General features: G+C 33.8%; 1 protein-coding gene across 4 annotated transcripts in view; it reads right to left on the reverse strand.

Annotated features, from left to right (window-relative positions):
* The window catches only part of OPA1 (OPA1 mitochondrial dynamin like GTPase), an 82,744-nt gene that overhangs the window by 52,740 nt on the left and 13,821 nt on the right, over positions 1-16,183 (reverse strand). For 2 of the 4 annotated variants that reach the window (XM_046658890.1, XM_046658891.1), the window contains 3 exons: positions 9,549-9,659; positions 4,716-4,769; positions 1,602-1,706 (listed from right to left, as the gene is read on the reverse strand). In XM_046658890.1, coding sequence (XP_046514846.1) covers positions 1,602-1,706; positions 4,716-4,769; positions 9,549-9,659 — 270 coding nt within the window. The remainder of the gene's footprint in view (positions 1-1,601; positions 1,707-4,715; positions 4,770-9,548; positions 9,660-16,183) is intronic. The other 2 variants (XM_046658893.1, XM_046658892.1) reach the window with 1 other exon arrangement.

Below are 16,183 nucleotides of genomic sequence, written 5' to 3' on the forward strand. Positions count from 1 at the left end.
TTTTTCTATAATCACTATTTTTTTAATTATACAAATACATTATTATAGTAAAAAGTAAAACAGTAAGAATAAAATTCCATTTCTTCTTATCTAATTGATCTAATTTAGAAATATATTGATTTACTAAAGTACATTAATTCAGGATTTCCTAGCCTTCTAATGAATTGGTCAAAGAGGGAAGTTATTATTTAATACTGAAGAGCTAACATTACATGCCCAACAAAGGAAAACCACTAACACCAAAAAGGCCAAACAAGGGATCAGGTGACCAAGTGAAAGGAACTTGACCTCTACCAAGTTTTCTGTGTGTGTGTCAGAGAGAGGGAAGAAAAAGAGAAAAGGAAAGGGAGACAGACTGAAGAAAGGATAAAAGTAGAGAAAGAATCACCAAAAAGGCTGCCACGTCCCTAATAATGATTAAGCGTGCTCTGACAACTGGGCAGACTATAACGTGAGCATCAGGGGCATATATCCTGTATTCTTTCTCTCAGTAGAATCAGGATTGAACGTGGTGCCTCGTACACAACAAGTTTCAAGTACATATTTGATGAATAAAGGAACAAATAAACAGGCCTGGGAAAAGAGGCTACTATGAAGCATTAATTACTAAAGATAAGTTTTAATGCGAGGTAGGAACAAAATGAGAGCCTATGATTCCTTTCATCTCTTAACACCTAGAAATAATTAAATGCAAAGCAACTGTGTCCCATCCACCTAAAAACAAACAAAAAACTTTTCAAATTTTCATTACCATTTTATTGTATGAGAGAAAATACTGTTTCTGAGGTCAACTCTCAACATACATAAACACTTGGACATGACATTTCTCAGCTGACATGTGTGACTTGTAAACAAAGCCATACTATTCATTTGTCTCACGCAGTCATGATTTAGAGTCAGAACTACTAACACATGTTGGCTAAACTAGAACTATATTTCTTTGGACCTTGGCTACAGAATGGATGTGCCATGACTTAGTGCAGTTTTACTACACATAAATTCTGTTTACCTATATGAGATTTAAGTTAAAAGGATGACTTCAGTTTAATTTAGCACATACAGCTTGGTTTAGTGTGGGGGGGATAGTAAGATTTAATTTACTGATAATGGTTAATTACCAATGTGCTGATAACAATACCAGCATATGCTTTTTCAAAAATTCTTTAAATGCCTAAGGAATCGTCCAGAAGAAAATGTTCACTCTTTGAAAAAGTAGCCTAACCATTCAATAGAAATACAAGTAAGGCAGTGATGATAAGTCATATCTAAATGTCTATCAATTCACAATTCTGATTTTATAGCCACAGAAATTAAATAAGCCTAAAGATAAACTAGGTATTTCAGAAAAATAAACTGATTCACGAGAAATGACTCTTACAAGTATAAAGATTTTATGGGCATAGTATAAAACAAATGTTTGGAGACCACAATTTGTGAAATGTTTAACATAGGAAGAGATCTCCCTATCTCCCAAAGAAATCAGGTTAGAAAGAGAAGGATGACAGAACATTTTACAGTTCCTTAAAAATTGGTATTGATGAATGCACAATGTAAAGTGGCAAAGTTCTGAGAATTACCAAATTACGATAAACTTAAAGTACCTTAAGCTTTCTATGATGGATGCCTTTATCATCTTTCTGCAACACTAATTTTCTCAATTCTTTGTTCTCCTTTTCTAACCGTTCCAAGATTCTCTGGTACTTTAACTGCAACAAATAATACACATAACTATGTTAAGAAAAAGGTTAATAAATAACACTTATTAAGTCTAAATTACAGTTTTCCAAAAGTTGTATGTCTCGACTAACTTAAAATGAATTATTTCATTTAAACAGTTCCTATGAAAATGTTGAGAGGACAGAATAAATTATGAATATTATCTCATACAAATGGTGAAATTCATTATAGTTTTCTACTATAAATTGGCATTTTTGGAAAATTCTTCATTATTTACATTGAGGACATTAAATTATTTAAAATACCAAAAATGTAAGAATTTAAAGAAGCAAGTTCTTAAGTACACCCTATGAAGTAATATTTTCTATCATATCAAAATTTTAAACCTTCGTTTCAGGGACATTTGACAAAAATTCAAATTCTTCCCATTCCCCATGTTATTTACTGTTTTGATTAAAACTCTATGTTATAAAATAATACTAGCTAGCAGTACCCAAGCATGCATCGCATGACAGGCTCTTTACTAAGGGTTTCACCCGCATTAGTCCCTAAGGCATCCCCGGAGGCCAAGGCTGTATGATTAGGAATCTCCAGTTAGGAAGGCTTCGTAGCCTGCCCAAAATCAGAGTTTGGAATGTAAGTCTGAGTCGAAGGCTTAAATTTCCAAGTTTTGGTAAGTTTCTGTGGCCAGAGACTACACATTAATTTTTGACATATTGATAGAAAAGCACTTAAAGAAGACTAACACGCTTAGACAGGCCGTTTTTGTCAAAGTAGAGGCTTGGCTACACACATTTCTTCTCAAATAAATTTTGTCCTTTGCTAATTGGCCTTCTCAGTTTTTACACTATGATTTCTTCTCTAAACATTAACAATGTTCAGAAAACTATCAAGAATTACTCCTTCCTACAACCAGCAGAATGTTTATGTCCAATTTATAATATCATGCCTTTAACAACGGAAAATATCTCTTAGAAAATTTTTTGGGTTGTTGTAATTTTCCAAGAACAAAGTAAATAACAGGGAATCATAGTTCTACCTTCAGAGAATGTTCAACTTAAGCCAAATTAAACAAAAACATTATGTAGATGAACCATATAGTATGAGACAGGGAGAACTATAGGACTGATTCTACTACAAACATATAACTCATTCATTTATATGTAGTAATAGTATATACAACACAAGTCTGGTAGTATCTAAGAATGAGATCCTTGCTGTCTAATATGGCAGCCACTAGCCACATGTTGCTATGGAGCACTTGAAACAGGGATAGTCTGAATCAAGATGTGCTGTTAACTGTAAAATACATACATATATCTATGATTCAGTAAATAAATATAACATCTCATGAATATTTTTCCATACTAATTACATGTTGAAATAATACTATTTGGGATCTATTGGGTTAAACAAAATATAGTACTAAAATCAATTCCACCTAATTCTTCCTCCCCCCCTCTTTTTGTTGGTGAGGAAGATTGGCCCTGAGCTAACATCTGTACCTATCTTCCTCTATTTTACATGGGATGCTGCCACACCGTGGCTTGAGGAGCTGTGCTAGGTCCGTGCTGGGGATCCAAACCTGTGGAGTCCAGGCCACCAAAGTGGAGTGCATGAACTTGACCAGTACGTCACTGGACCGGCCCTCTTTTTCCCGTTTTTAATGTAAAAATTTACAATAACACATGTGGCTTGCATTATATTTCTATCGGACATCACTGATATAGATAACCCCATAGTTTATTATATCAATTTTCCATACAGTGTTTGTGTTAACGCCCAGTAGTTAACAACTACAACTGCAAAAGTTGAAGGGTTGATAACAATGGATATATAAGGGTGGCAGGATTTCCAATGGCTCATTTCTTTGTAACTATGGCGTCTACATTTTCTGGGGATGGAAACTTTCTTTGGTACAGGTGCCAATCTATAGCCATCTTGCACAGATGGGCTACTGGGCCATCCTCCAGAGCTCTAGACCAGTAATTCTCAAACTTAGGGATGCAGCAGAATCACTTGAGGGCTTTTAAAAACAACGATTTGTGAGTTCTACTCCCAGAGTTTCTGATTCAGTGGGTCTGGAATAGGCCAATAATCTGCATTTCTAACAAGTTCCCAAAGGATACTGATGCTCCTGCTCCAGAGACCACACTTTGAGATCAGTGGTTCTTAAACTCTGGCTGCAGACCGGAATCACCTGGCTGGGAAGTCTTAAAAATATATGTGGTGCTGCCCAGAGCACAGGCGATTCTAACATATAGCCAGGTATGAGAATCAACACACAGATATTAAGGAAACCTCTGACCCAAAATATACTAGTTGTTTAACTTCATCTAGATTGTCCCTTGTATTTTTTCTCCCTAAGAAGAGAGACCCAAGATAATGTCTTTTTAACTTAAAAAAAAAATAACTTCTTAATTACTGCGTATCATTGTTATCTATATAGAATAACTAATGACTGAGTGGGTGACAAGGCAATTTTACACTAGAATGTTACCTACCTGTTACATTGCACAGAACAATAGGTCTTTAAAATAATGATAATTTCATCATCAACTGTGAGAGAATAGCTTTTCACAGTAGTGTCAATAATACTTTTAGAAGTTATTATCTGATTGGTTTTGGGCTTTAGAGAAGCAAAGAGAAAAGTTCCTGCGGGTAGACTCAACTCCAATTTCTTTAAGTGATACTTAACTCTCTTAGCCTACTCAGTGTAAAAATGCAGGCACAGGTTTACAGAAGGACAAGCCACTTTTCCCCATTTTTTTTTTCTGTAGTATTTTTCCTTAAAATTAGAATCACAAGGTTCACTCAAAAATAGGTTTCTACACATAAATGAGTTAACCACACTTATCAAGTTCCTTCCTTATTCCTTATTTCTCAATTAGCCTTTCCATTTTTTGCATCTATTGATAATAAGGTTCTATCACTAAACCATTCCAAATTTTGCTTTGTTAAAAAACTAGTTTCACATCACCAAACTTACATGAAAGTATAAGAAAAAGTCTCCGGGTTTTTTTACTCATCAGAATTACCTGAGTATGCAGAAGTTCTTCTTGCAGTTGGTCAATTTTCTCTTTGTCTGACACCTAAATATTTAAAATAAATTAATTTTATTTGGTTTACATAGAATGTTAAATTTTCTAAAAAGTATTTTTAAGAGTAAAAATTACTGGCTTTATATACATAGTAATCAAAACAAATTTTAAATAAAATAATTATTTAAGAAAGTAAAAAACATCTGTATTCATCAATAAAAATAGCACATCAAAATTTTATATTACTTAAAAAGCAATCATTTCCCTGTTACCATTCTAGTCATTTCTTACAAATGATTTGTTAGAAAACTAAGAGATCAAACATCTGGTGACTATATTCTTCATAGGCTGGTTTGTACTCAAGCACAGGCACTTGGATGCTTGGAGAAATAAAGCACTGATATCCCTAAGAACTGTGTTTTGGGGAGTCAGACATGTTATCATTTACAGCTAGTGAAAAAGCTCACTGGTCACAGTGTATCTTTAAAGAAAATATTGTCCATTTCTACTCTTTGAAGCAGGGAAGTGTTTAATAAATGCAAAGAACAACTTGCATTTTCAGAGCTTTAAGTGGAGCCAGATACTTGTTTTTAAATTCAGTTCCAGCGCAAGATTGGCTAACCCATAATACAGAGAATGCATCAGTATCAATGAAGTCAAATAAAGCAACTAAAATTGATTTGAACATAAAATAAAAGTAGGATAAAATCCACAGGTATTGTGGAAACTACTTCAAATTGTTACTAATGCTAATAGCTCTAAAATAAAATATCCAAAAACAACAAAGAACTTTACTGTATAACAGGCTTTAAAGTAGTCACAATACAATTCTAAATATGTAATACAATGATGTCATTTATGACAAATCCACATTAACTTGACTCTTGCGTGAGGTGCCGAAGTTGTCATCCTCAGTCTTTCAAAATAATTGTCTAATTTCTGACAATCAAAATTTGTAAACATGAATTTATTTCACAGAGACAAAAATCAAGTTAAAATTCATGTAAATCTTTGTTCATCTTCATTCATTGGCTATTTAAGAAATCAAGATTATCATGATAGCAAATATATATGAAAAAATTTTAAATGATTTGCTTATTGAGGTAGATATTAATAAGTCTTATCCATGCAATAAAAAGTTATTTTGAGATTTTAATTCCTACTTCCAAATACTTTCTCAAAAACTTCCTCAAATTTATTTTAAACAAAAATGACAATGCTTGCTGGAAACAATAGGTACATATTTTTTTTCCTTAAAAGCCTATGCCTAAAAATCTCCAAATATGACATAGTAATTATAAAAAAGATAATATAAAAGAAGTTTTGTTTTACTGTTTTCTCATTCCACATAGCAAGCAGACTTGTGGATAGAAGCTTTTTTCATTTGACTATGTGTTTGTGAAAAATGGACAAGAATTATTAATAGTCTCCTAAAATTGAGAAAACAAGCAAGTTGGGAAGGAGCCCACAACCCAAACAACAAAATCTGAAGGCTAATGAAGAAATAAATAAGTCCATATTTTGATCATATGGCATGTCATCATACTGTAATAATGTGGTCATAAAAACTCTGTTATGCAGATTAAATTCCTAATTCATTTTAAAAGGTACTTTGATTTACTCTGTTCCATTAAATATTCATCCAATGGCAGCTAAATTAGTATGAATTGTATAAATAGTATTAGTATAAACTGTTTTAGTTTTGAACGTGAATATTTAACGATTTTGTGCATATATCTTAAATTACAATAGAAAATTCAACATTACTTTAAATTTGGGGCAATAATTAAGAAACTAATACAATCACACAAAACAGTTAGAATGTTTACTATAAGCCAAAGGCTATAAAAGATTAACTTAGTAATTTGGTAAATAAAAAGGGTATATAAAAAGTTAAAATAATAATGTAAGGTTATTAGAATAATATAAGTTTATTAGAACTACAACCTTTATGCTAATATTAGTATTTAGTAATCATGACTGTTAAGTTTTTATGAGTATTTAGATTTATCATTTGTCCTTCTGGGATGATTGTTAGGAATAACTCATGCATAGTTTTACCAATACACTTCCTATCAGCTAGTTTAATGGAACATCAAAATTAATATTGTATTAAAAGATAGGTAATGAAGTCAAGAATTAGATCTAATATTTTCTAGGAAACAAGATGAAAACCTTAAGGTTTACAAAATAAATATTAAAGATTAATGAGAAGATACTTTGACATTTTCTTAAGAGAAAAGAACATGCTGTTTTTAATCTGTCACATTCAAGGTCTTAACTAGCAATTTGGGAATATTTTATTTTGATGTACTTTACTGGTAAAATTCAGCTACTTACGACAAGAATAAGTTCTTGTCCTGTAGTTTAATTTATTCAGTTTGCATAATGAAATTAACTTAAAACTCACCCTGACAGAAATGGGTATCAATGGCCTTGAAACCAGAGCTTTTCTACAATTCCACAGCTGTGAAACTGATGGAGAAAGAGCGGAATCCTCCGCAGAAACAAGCTAAAGCTGAAAGAGAAAAACCTTTACTAGCTCCTCACAAAACCAAGCCTGATTTTAAAATTTTAAGTATTTTTTCCTACTAAGGCACTGTGGCCATTCTGAAATACCTATATATATATATATATATGACTGGTAAAAATTTCTATGTATGTGTACGTATTCCTGGGAGGCAAAACTACCACTGGCAGTTTTAATCTACTGTCGCTTGCATGAGCTCCTTTGCTCAGAAGATACAGGGAAAATTTATTAGCTGCTACTAGCAAGATATAAAAAATGAAGAATTCTTAATATTTTCAAGAGGGTAAGGGAGAAAGAATGATTAAAAAGGAACAAAAAGTAGCTGTGGTTTTGTACCTCATGTACTCAAATGCCTGGAATGATAAAAATCTCATGAATTAGGATTTTGATCCTTATGACAGTGAAGGGCTGATAACTTAGCTGTGTACTGACTACAGGGAGAGAAGGGGGTAAGAAATAGCAAGAAACTATCCATCAGGATAGTATGGGGAATGATATTGTTATAGAAGAGCAAAAATTGTTTTTAAAATCCCATTTACTTTTGCACAAGGTAACTCCAAAGTGGGCAGGAATAAGCCCTTTTTGGTGCTCCATTAAGTATGCCTTAATAAACCAAAGGGAAGGAGATACAGTCCTGTGAGTCATTAGGGGAAAGGGAGGAATAAAAGGGTTATATGGATAATCCAATAAATATTAGAAATATGAATGATATCTCTAAGCCTGAAAAAAGGTTAGTAAAGTAAGCCTCAAATGAACATTAACCTTCGGCAATGTAGAAATTGACCAGTATTCACTATTAATATCCCTTAAACCATTTGATTCAAGAGCATACCGATAATCTTAAACCACATCTTAGAATCTTTTAATGGCAGATCTATGGGACTTCTTTCAAATTATTTTACCATTATGCAAAAACACTTAGGAAAAACTTGTAACTAGAGCTATATTCATACTTCTAACTAACACATCAGAACACAGTAGCTCCTTCCCCTTCTTTCTGTAACAAAGCTAAGGAACGGATGGCTCAGCCTAAGCATCCAATTTGTTGGAATATTTAAATGGTACTCGCCACAGCACACAGGACAGAGAACGCTAGAGCACCATTTAAAATAAGTTCTTCCTTGGTTTAACAAATCTACTTTAATTTAACCAAGTAGGAAAATAACTTATTTTCTATTTCTGCCTATATTATTCATTCACTGAAAGCTAAAAATATACAGGAGTTGATTCCACAGCCATGGAATTGAGAAAAGCCAGGAAATGACACTGAAAAAATAAATGAGTACTCAAGTATTCACCACCACCAAATGAGATAAGGTTAGCCAGCAGAATTACTGCACTAAATCATTATCTGTAATATTGGTTAAGTTCAATATCAGAACCTACAGGAAGCTAATTATATGACTGAATCTTTCATCCTGAGTAATATTTGTACATAACTTTAAAACTTTTCTGATCTAATTTACATAACATAACTAGCTGATTTCAAGATCTCAGAGTATAACTTTAAAATCATTACATTCATTTCATTTTGACTCAAAAAGTTTCTTTAGAACATTAACCTTGGGATCTACACTGTGGGATCATCTAACAGCCAAAAGCATATTTTTAAGAACTTGATTGCACCTATAAGCAAATATTTATAGAGATTTATGCTGACTTTCATTAGAATCTGTTCTTTAGCAACCAGAGTAATAGCAACTTTCCAATGTTCAATCTTTCAGCAGTCCACAGTGAAAATTTACTTGTGTTGACTTTATTGATGAATGTGGAAAAACTTCATGCAATGAATTTATCAAAGTGTATAAGAATGACTTTGCTCTAAAGTTAAACCAAAATAGTTTTCTTCTATAAGAAATAAGAACATCCTCTTCTGAACGATCCCAGCTAAAACAAATAAATGTCATTCTTTAAATAACTTAACATGGTCATCCACAGTAATCTTTTTCATTTTAGAAATGAAAACTTGGAGAACAAACAAATTGACAAGTTGGCTACAAACTCAGGATGATTCAATAACTGGATCAAGTAACCTGCAATTCACAATTCTTCTCTAAACAGAAATCCATGGGTCCTCGCAGATAATCTAATTTTCAGAAGATAAATTCCTATGTTTAATATTTTGGGTTTGTTTATCCATTCCCAGAAAGTTACATATTTGTATTATGTATCTTTCATATTTTTACTTGTCAAAAGTAATTTCTCATAATTGGAGTCCATGAATGGATTAAGGTGACATGATCTGGTAGAAATGGCTGATTAGTGTGAACAATCAGTAGCCCCCTTAAACCATCCATCACCTTGCGCTTCTGTTGGGCATAGCTCGTGCTATATTGGCCAGCGGCTCTGCGTGCTTCCTCTTCATGCTCTTGAATTTGCTGTTGTAAGAGAATGAGCTCACCAAGCAGACCCTGCCATGAGTTTACAATGAGGAGAAGAGGAAAATTGGGGAGGAAAACAATGTTAAACCAAAGGGCACAAGCAAGGAATAGATGCAAGTTAGGAAGGAATGAATGGCTTATAACAAAAATGGAAACTCATTTACGGACCTGTAGAGCCACTGTATAATTGCGCTCTGTACCACATTTCCATTTTTCCCCTGAGGAAAATTAGATGTCTCAGAAATATAAAACAACATAGTTTATAAAGTGAAAAGGCAAATGCAGTAAGTAACTGTTTGCTGAATAAAACAAGCCAGATATATAATATCGACATGTAGTAAGCCTAGACTAACTGGGATGCTCAAGGAAGGTGGTGCTGCAGCGCTGTCGTTAACTGAATTTCCTCGTCACAGGAAAGTCAAGAAAACAAACACTTCAAACCTTAGTTTTGAATTGCCAATACCAATGAGTGTATGCTCCTGACTTGATACATATGGGGAAGAAAGGAAAACATTTTTTGCACAGTGTTGATCTTTCAGGCCTAAATCTTTTAATTCTCAACCATAATTCCCATAGGACTGAAAGGGATACATCATAGCTTACTTACTTATTAAATTATTATTCTTAAACATTTTTTCTTGACATCTGATGTCTTCAATTTAAGATTACAGTCCCTCAAAACTATCAATTTGAGTTTTCGAGCATCAAGTTAATCAAGGTTTTACATTAATTCATATATTTTACATGCCTATGCACACAAGCTTATTTGACTAAAATTTAGGGTTTTTTTTCACAGATTAAAAAATGTTTTAGGTACTGTTTTAATTTTATACAACATCAAGGTTTGACTGAATTATCACTTTTTATCAGCTGTTTTGACATTAAGTAAAGATAGCCTCTCAAAAAATAAACAAGAATATATCAATTACTAAAGCAAAAGCACTATAAAGGAACATAATTAAGATATGTAGAAATATAGTTAATATGAAACAAAACCCAGTTTGGACCTATGCACAAAATAATCACCTTTCTGTGTTTAAAATTCATTCCATTTAATAATCACGAAAGGTTAATCTGGTGCAATTTTTATCACTCACAACGTATTCACATGTAGCAAGAACTAAAATACATGCCATTTTCAGTACAATATTTTTAACCGCTGGCCTATTAGATAACTGACCTTGAGAAATGTGAGAGAAAAGACACCTAAGAATTGGCAATGCCAAAGCCTAATATTTTCTCAATTAGAAACCTAACTAGGTAAAGTTCCAATGATTGAGGTCACTATTTAATTTGCACAATAGCGTTCAGGGAGAACAACAGGCTCCATTTTTACCAAGATATAAAAATAAACATGTTAGGGAAACTAACACTCATTAAAATAATCTAAATTAAGAGTTTCAAATAGCTTCAGAGCTTTTTAAAATTAACTGCCAAAAATATTGGGGCTGGCCCCGTGGCCGAGTGGTTAAGTTCGTGCGCTCCGCTGCAGGCGGCCCAGTGTTTCGGTGGTTCGAATCCTGGGCATGGACATGGCACTGCTCATCAGACCACGCTGAGGCAGCGTCCCACATGCCACAACTAGAAGAACCCACACCGAAGAATACACAACTATGTACTGCGGGGCTTTGGGGAGAAAAAGGAAAAAAATAAAATCTTTAAAAAAAAATAAAATAAAATTAACTGCCAAAAATATTTTTCTCTGTATAATAAGATTAGAAAGTCTCTTAAAATAAAATACTAGTTAACATTATATTCAAATTTTAATTAGTAGACTCACCAAGAGGCTTAATACCATAGTTTACTTTATATACCCCAAAGACTTACATAAACAAAAAAGTTTTCCAGAAAAGAAGTAAATACAAACAGAAAAGATAGTATTATAGTAAAGCATTTCAAATTAAGGGAAAGTATTAGCATATAATATGGGGGCGTTTATTTTGTTTGATTCTTGGTTTTAACATATTAGGCATGGTTTGATGAGCAATACTAGGTTTGAGCCCAGGATCCGCACCGGTGAAACCCTGGGCCGCCAAAGCTGAGCATGCGAACTTAACCACTCGGCCACAGGCTCCACTTCGGCAGCTGAAGCAGCGTCCCACGTAGCACAAGCAGTAGGACCTACAACTAGAATATACGACTATGTACTCGGGGGCTTTGGGGAGAAGGAAAAAGAAGATTGGCCAGCTTCCTTCCATAATTTTTCATTATTTCATACCTTTGCTTTTCATCAAGCAGAAAGAAAAGTAACTGAACTTATTTTTATTCACTTCGTCATTTATCATAATCACCCAAGTGTTTAGATTTCATACAACAATTCCCTTTTAAAGAAGGCTTCCTTTGTTGGCTTACACAGTAGTGTGCCTGTGCTTTAATTAACATACCACCAGTATTCTAATTTATAAAATGCCAAAGCAGTGAGAAAATATTCCACATTTCTTAACTGTGTTGGTCTATCAGGTACACGCTTCTTTTTCTATTTATGGCTTAAACACCTCTCTCTAATCCATTGCTTACATCTATATGCAAACTGTATGGCAAATATTCTAACATCTATTACATTACAAGAAAACACCCTCTTTCCTAGTGACACCTCACTTTCCTTCCAAGTCTGTACTGAAGCACTGTTATGTGAAGATAGTTGAAAATAACTGTTACCTCCTGAAAAAAGTAGGAAGAAAACAAGAATTAGACACAGAAAACACTATTCACTCTATACTATCCAACTAAAGGAGGTCACCCTTATCCAACTTTAGGCATCAAACTCAGCCTAATTACCAAGTGATGGGACACACAGCTTCTAAGCTAAGGCCGAGTGAAGTAAGGAAGAGGAAGAAATATGTGTATCTATTGTGCAAGACACACTCCTTAAATGGACAAAATACATTTTTTTCAATAAATATTTTCCCAAGCTCAGACATTTTTCTCAAGAAATAGCACATTTTTTAAATGACATATTATATATAAAATGTAATAACTTATAAATATCAATAAATAGTTATTGTAAACAACTACAGATGATACGCTCTCTTAACATCTCCCGGTTATTGTCAGTTTGACAGTGCAGCTCTCATAGTCTCATATTTCATGTACATTGCTCTTAGTTTTTAAAAAAATTATGTAGGATCAAGATGAGTGATAACTCCAGAAACCAAAATATCAACTGAAAATGCTGCGATAACCTAAAAGTTAATGGTCTGTTAGAAAAGATTTAAAATAATGTTGAAATTATAAGCCATTCATATGTGAGAAAATTTAAAACACTATATTTTTTAACAGTATTTTAAAATTTACTGCAGTGCAGGGTAATCCTGTTTGCTTTTATATCTAAGCACCTAAAACAAGGCCTGACACATTAAATATGTTACAGCCAGCACCTCAAGTCGGGATTGGTACATGCTTGTTGCTTGAATAAATCAAATTACAACCTTCTTTTACCCAATAATGCCAAATTTCTAGCATCAAATCCAAATTGAGTTTCCTAAAAAATCCTTATTCTATAAATAAGCCACGCATCAACCCTACAATCCATTTTCCCATTCTTTACAATCTCCAGAACAGAGTCCATAGACAATTAAGGGGAGAAAATTAATCAAAAATGCTAAAATGCTGTTATCTGATGAAATAACTCAAAGTGTAAGATAATAATGATCATTGTCATCATTATCAATAGAATCCTAATATCCATATTTATTTAGTTTTATTATGTGCCCATCTTGTGCTAACACGCTTTACATAATCCTCACAACAACCCTATCAAATAGAGTCTCCCCCCTTTATAAAAGAAGAGGAAACTTGTTCAAAGTAACACAGCTCAGAAAGTAGGAAGGGCAAGATCTGAAGGCAGGCAGTGTGATTCAAAGTCTGCACCCAATATCATCCCGTTAGTACTAAGGTCTCACTATTTTCAAAGTGCCTTTGACCCATCAGGTTCAATTCACATTTAAAAGAGGAAAAGGCAATATTCCAATACACTGAAAGGCATATTTAAATTACCCTTTAGAGAAGGGGCTGGCAAACTAGGTCAGCTAGCTGAGTAGCCCAGAGACCTAAAGGCCTGCAAACCTAAAACAGGCACTATCTGGCCGTTTAAAAAGTTTGCTAACTCCTGTTTTAATAGTTTTAAAAGTAATTTGGGTCCAGAAAAGAACTTTAAGAAAGTGAAGTCTTCTTTCCCCTTCCATTTAAAAAATATTCCTGACCACTAAACTACTTTTCAAATTTGAGTAATTCTGCTATTTGATTAACTAAAAAGAACCATTTTCCTATTTTTTTCCTTCCCAGTAATATATAGCTCTGCTCATATTTATAGCAAACTGAAAAATGTTTATTATTGGTTATTAGAAGGAAAGAAAGCTTTCCACTTGGATTATTTAACTTGCTCCAATTCAGAAATACCATATCCTATTTTATTATTTAGACAATTTCTACAAATAATTTTAAGAGAACAAATCAGTCTATTACCAATAGTTATTATCAATATTACAATTTCTAACAAATCCCATGTTCTAAATGATTAACTAAAAAAGTGTTATGTACACAGTTTATACTTAATGTTTCTTAAATGACATAAAAGTGCAGTATGCTTATTATTAAGGAATAAAATAAGGTTGCCTGCTTGGCCCTTCCATTTTTCCCCCTGCAGACCTTCCCTTCTTGGCTTCCTCCGATTCCTCTGCTTCCCATCTACTACACTCCAGGACACACATGGTTTGGCTTCCTGGCTAAGAACTAACCAAGTACAGTTGCTAGTTGTTAGCTGCTCAGGAAACTTAAGTTTCCTGTATCTGTGGTTACTTGATGGGCCACTTGTGAGAATTTCATTTTGCCACATTTTCTGCATTATTTGTTGCATGAGGAATCCCAGAAATGGCAACTGTACTTAAGCAGCACGGCTTCGTTTCAAGTAAGAACACCGAGTACATGTACTACCTCCACATGCCTGTTCTCAACAGCTGCCAAATACTGGAGGCCAAGGGAGATTCTCAGGTAATCAGAGCAAAAAGACAGATCACATAAAATCTTTGGACTCAGTTTTGTTGGCATCAATCTAATTTATTTCCTTTAAATTAGCCTTTCTTTTGAGTTAAATCAACTAATTTTTCTAAAGAGCTCAGCACTACTCCAGGTGCTTTGAGGACAGAGCTTCTGTGATGGAAATAGCCCACTAAATAGTAAGAATGCAAGCCAAAATAAATAGTGTTTCATATGGCAAGTGTTTTAAACATTGAGAGTATAATTAATGGAACTAAAATGGTGATGGAAGGCTTCATGAAGGTGACAACTGAGCTGCGCTTTAAGGATGAGTGGAAATCAGGCAGAGCAAAGCAAAGAGATTTTAGCTGGGAGGTACAATACAACTATAAAGCCACACAAATAAGAACTGGAGCAACATGTGGAAAGGAAGAGCATTAACGTATTACTATTTAATAATTATACTTAAAACAGTAATACCATTTTTCATGATTTGGATTTTTAAAAGGTCCTTCAAATAATTTCTATAAACTCTAAGAGTGCTTGTCACCTACAGAATGACCATGTAGAAAGACCATATTCCTTACTTCTGTGAGATGTTTACAACCAATCAGAAACACGGGAGAACAAAAGCACAGATAATAAAATGTCTCATTTAGCAAATTAATTCTCACCAGAACACAACAATCCTACTGAATCTAAAATAGGAGATGCACTAAGTAGCCTTGTCTCCTATATATATTATGACCGATACACAGAAGTCTGATTTACAAATCAGATGAGTCCATTAATTCACAAAAACAGGCTCACTACTCCCATTGCCAATGTGTCTTCAGGTAGTTCTGAAGGTCTCTAGGTCTTAAGAATATTATTCAGTTCACACCAAGGGCTTTTTCTAACATTTTCTCCAGTAGACACAAGTTTTAAAATTTCTGATTAACAAAAAGCACTTACTAAAAAATAGATTCAGTATTTTTCCATTTTCTATTTATCAAAGATACATATCAGGACTTTTTATCAACATAAATAACTACTGTCCACAAACTGAATGGATATAAATCCAGGCAAAGTCAAAAAAACCTGATGTTTAGTTAGCCTGTGCAGCATTATGTGGAAATATATGCTTTTGGTAGACTTTTTGAAGACCTCAATTACCACTTTCCACACCACCTAAAGTCCAGTGACCTCAGACAGGGAACCAGAGGTAATCAGATCACCGCGGTGTTCATTCTGTCTGACCCACGTCAGTCTGACACCTATGGTCCCTCAACTCCCCGTCACTTTCACTTCTGCTGACTTCTGAAAAGTCCTAACTGTTCCTCTACTTGCCGACACTTCTCCAGATGTGTTCTCCTACTACAAACGACAAATCGTGTTTTCAGTTCTAGTTGTAGGAATGTTTTTAATTTATTACTACTTTTTAAAAATATGACTTTTACTTTTACATTTTGCATAGAGGTCTAGCGAGAAACTTTGGTACAAACCAGACAACCACTAAGCTAAGGCATGACTGCTTCAAACCCTGAAACACCATTTTAAATCTGGGGCTCTCAGACACCAGGCTGAACCAGTCGAAAAGG

Source organism: Equus quagga, chromosome 4 (genome assembly GCF_021613505.1).
Source record: "Equus quagga isolate Etosha38 chromosome 4, UCLA_HA_Equagga_1.0, whole genome shotgun sequence".
Taxonomy (NCBI): Eukaryota; Metazoa; Chordata; class Mammalia; order Perissodactyla; family Equidae; genus Equus; species Equus quagga.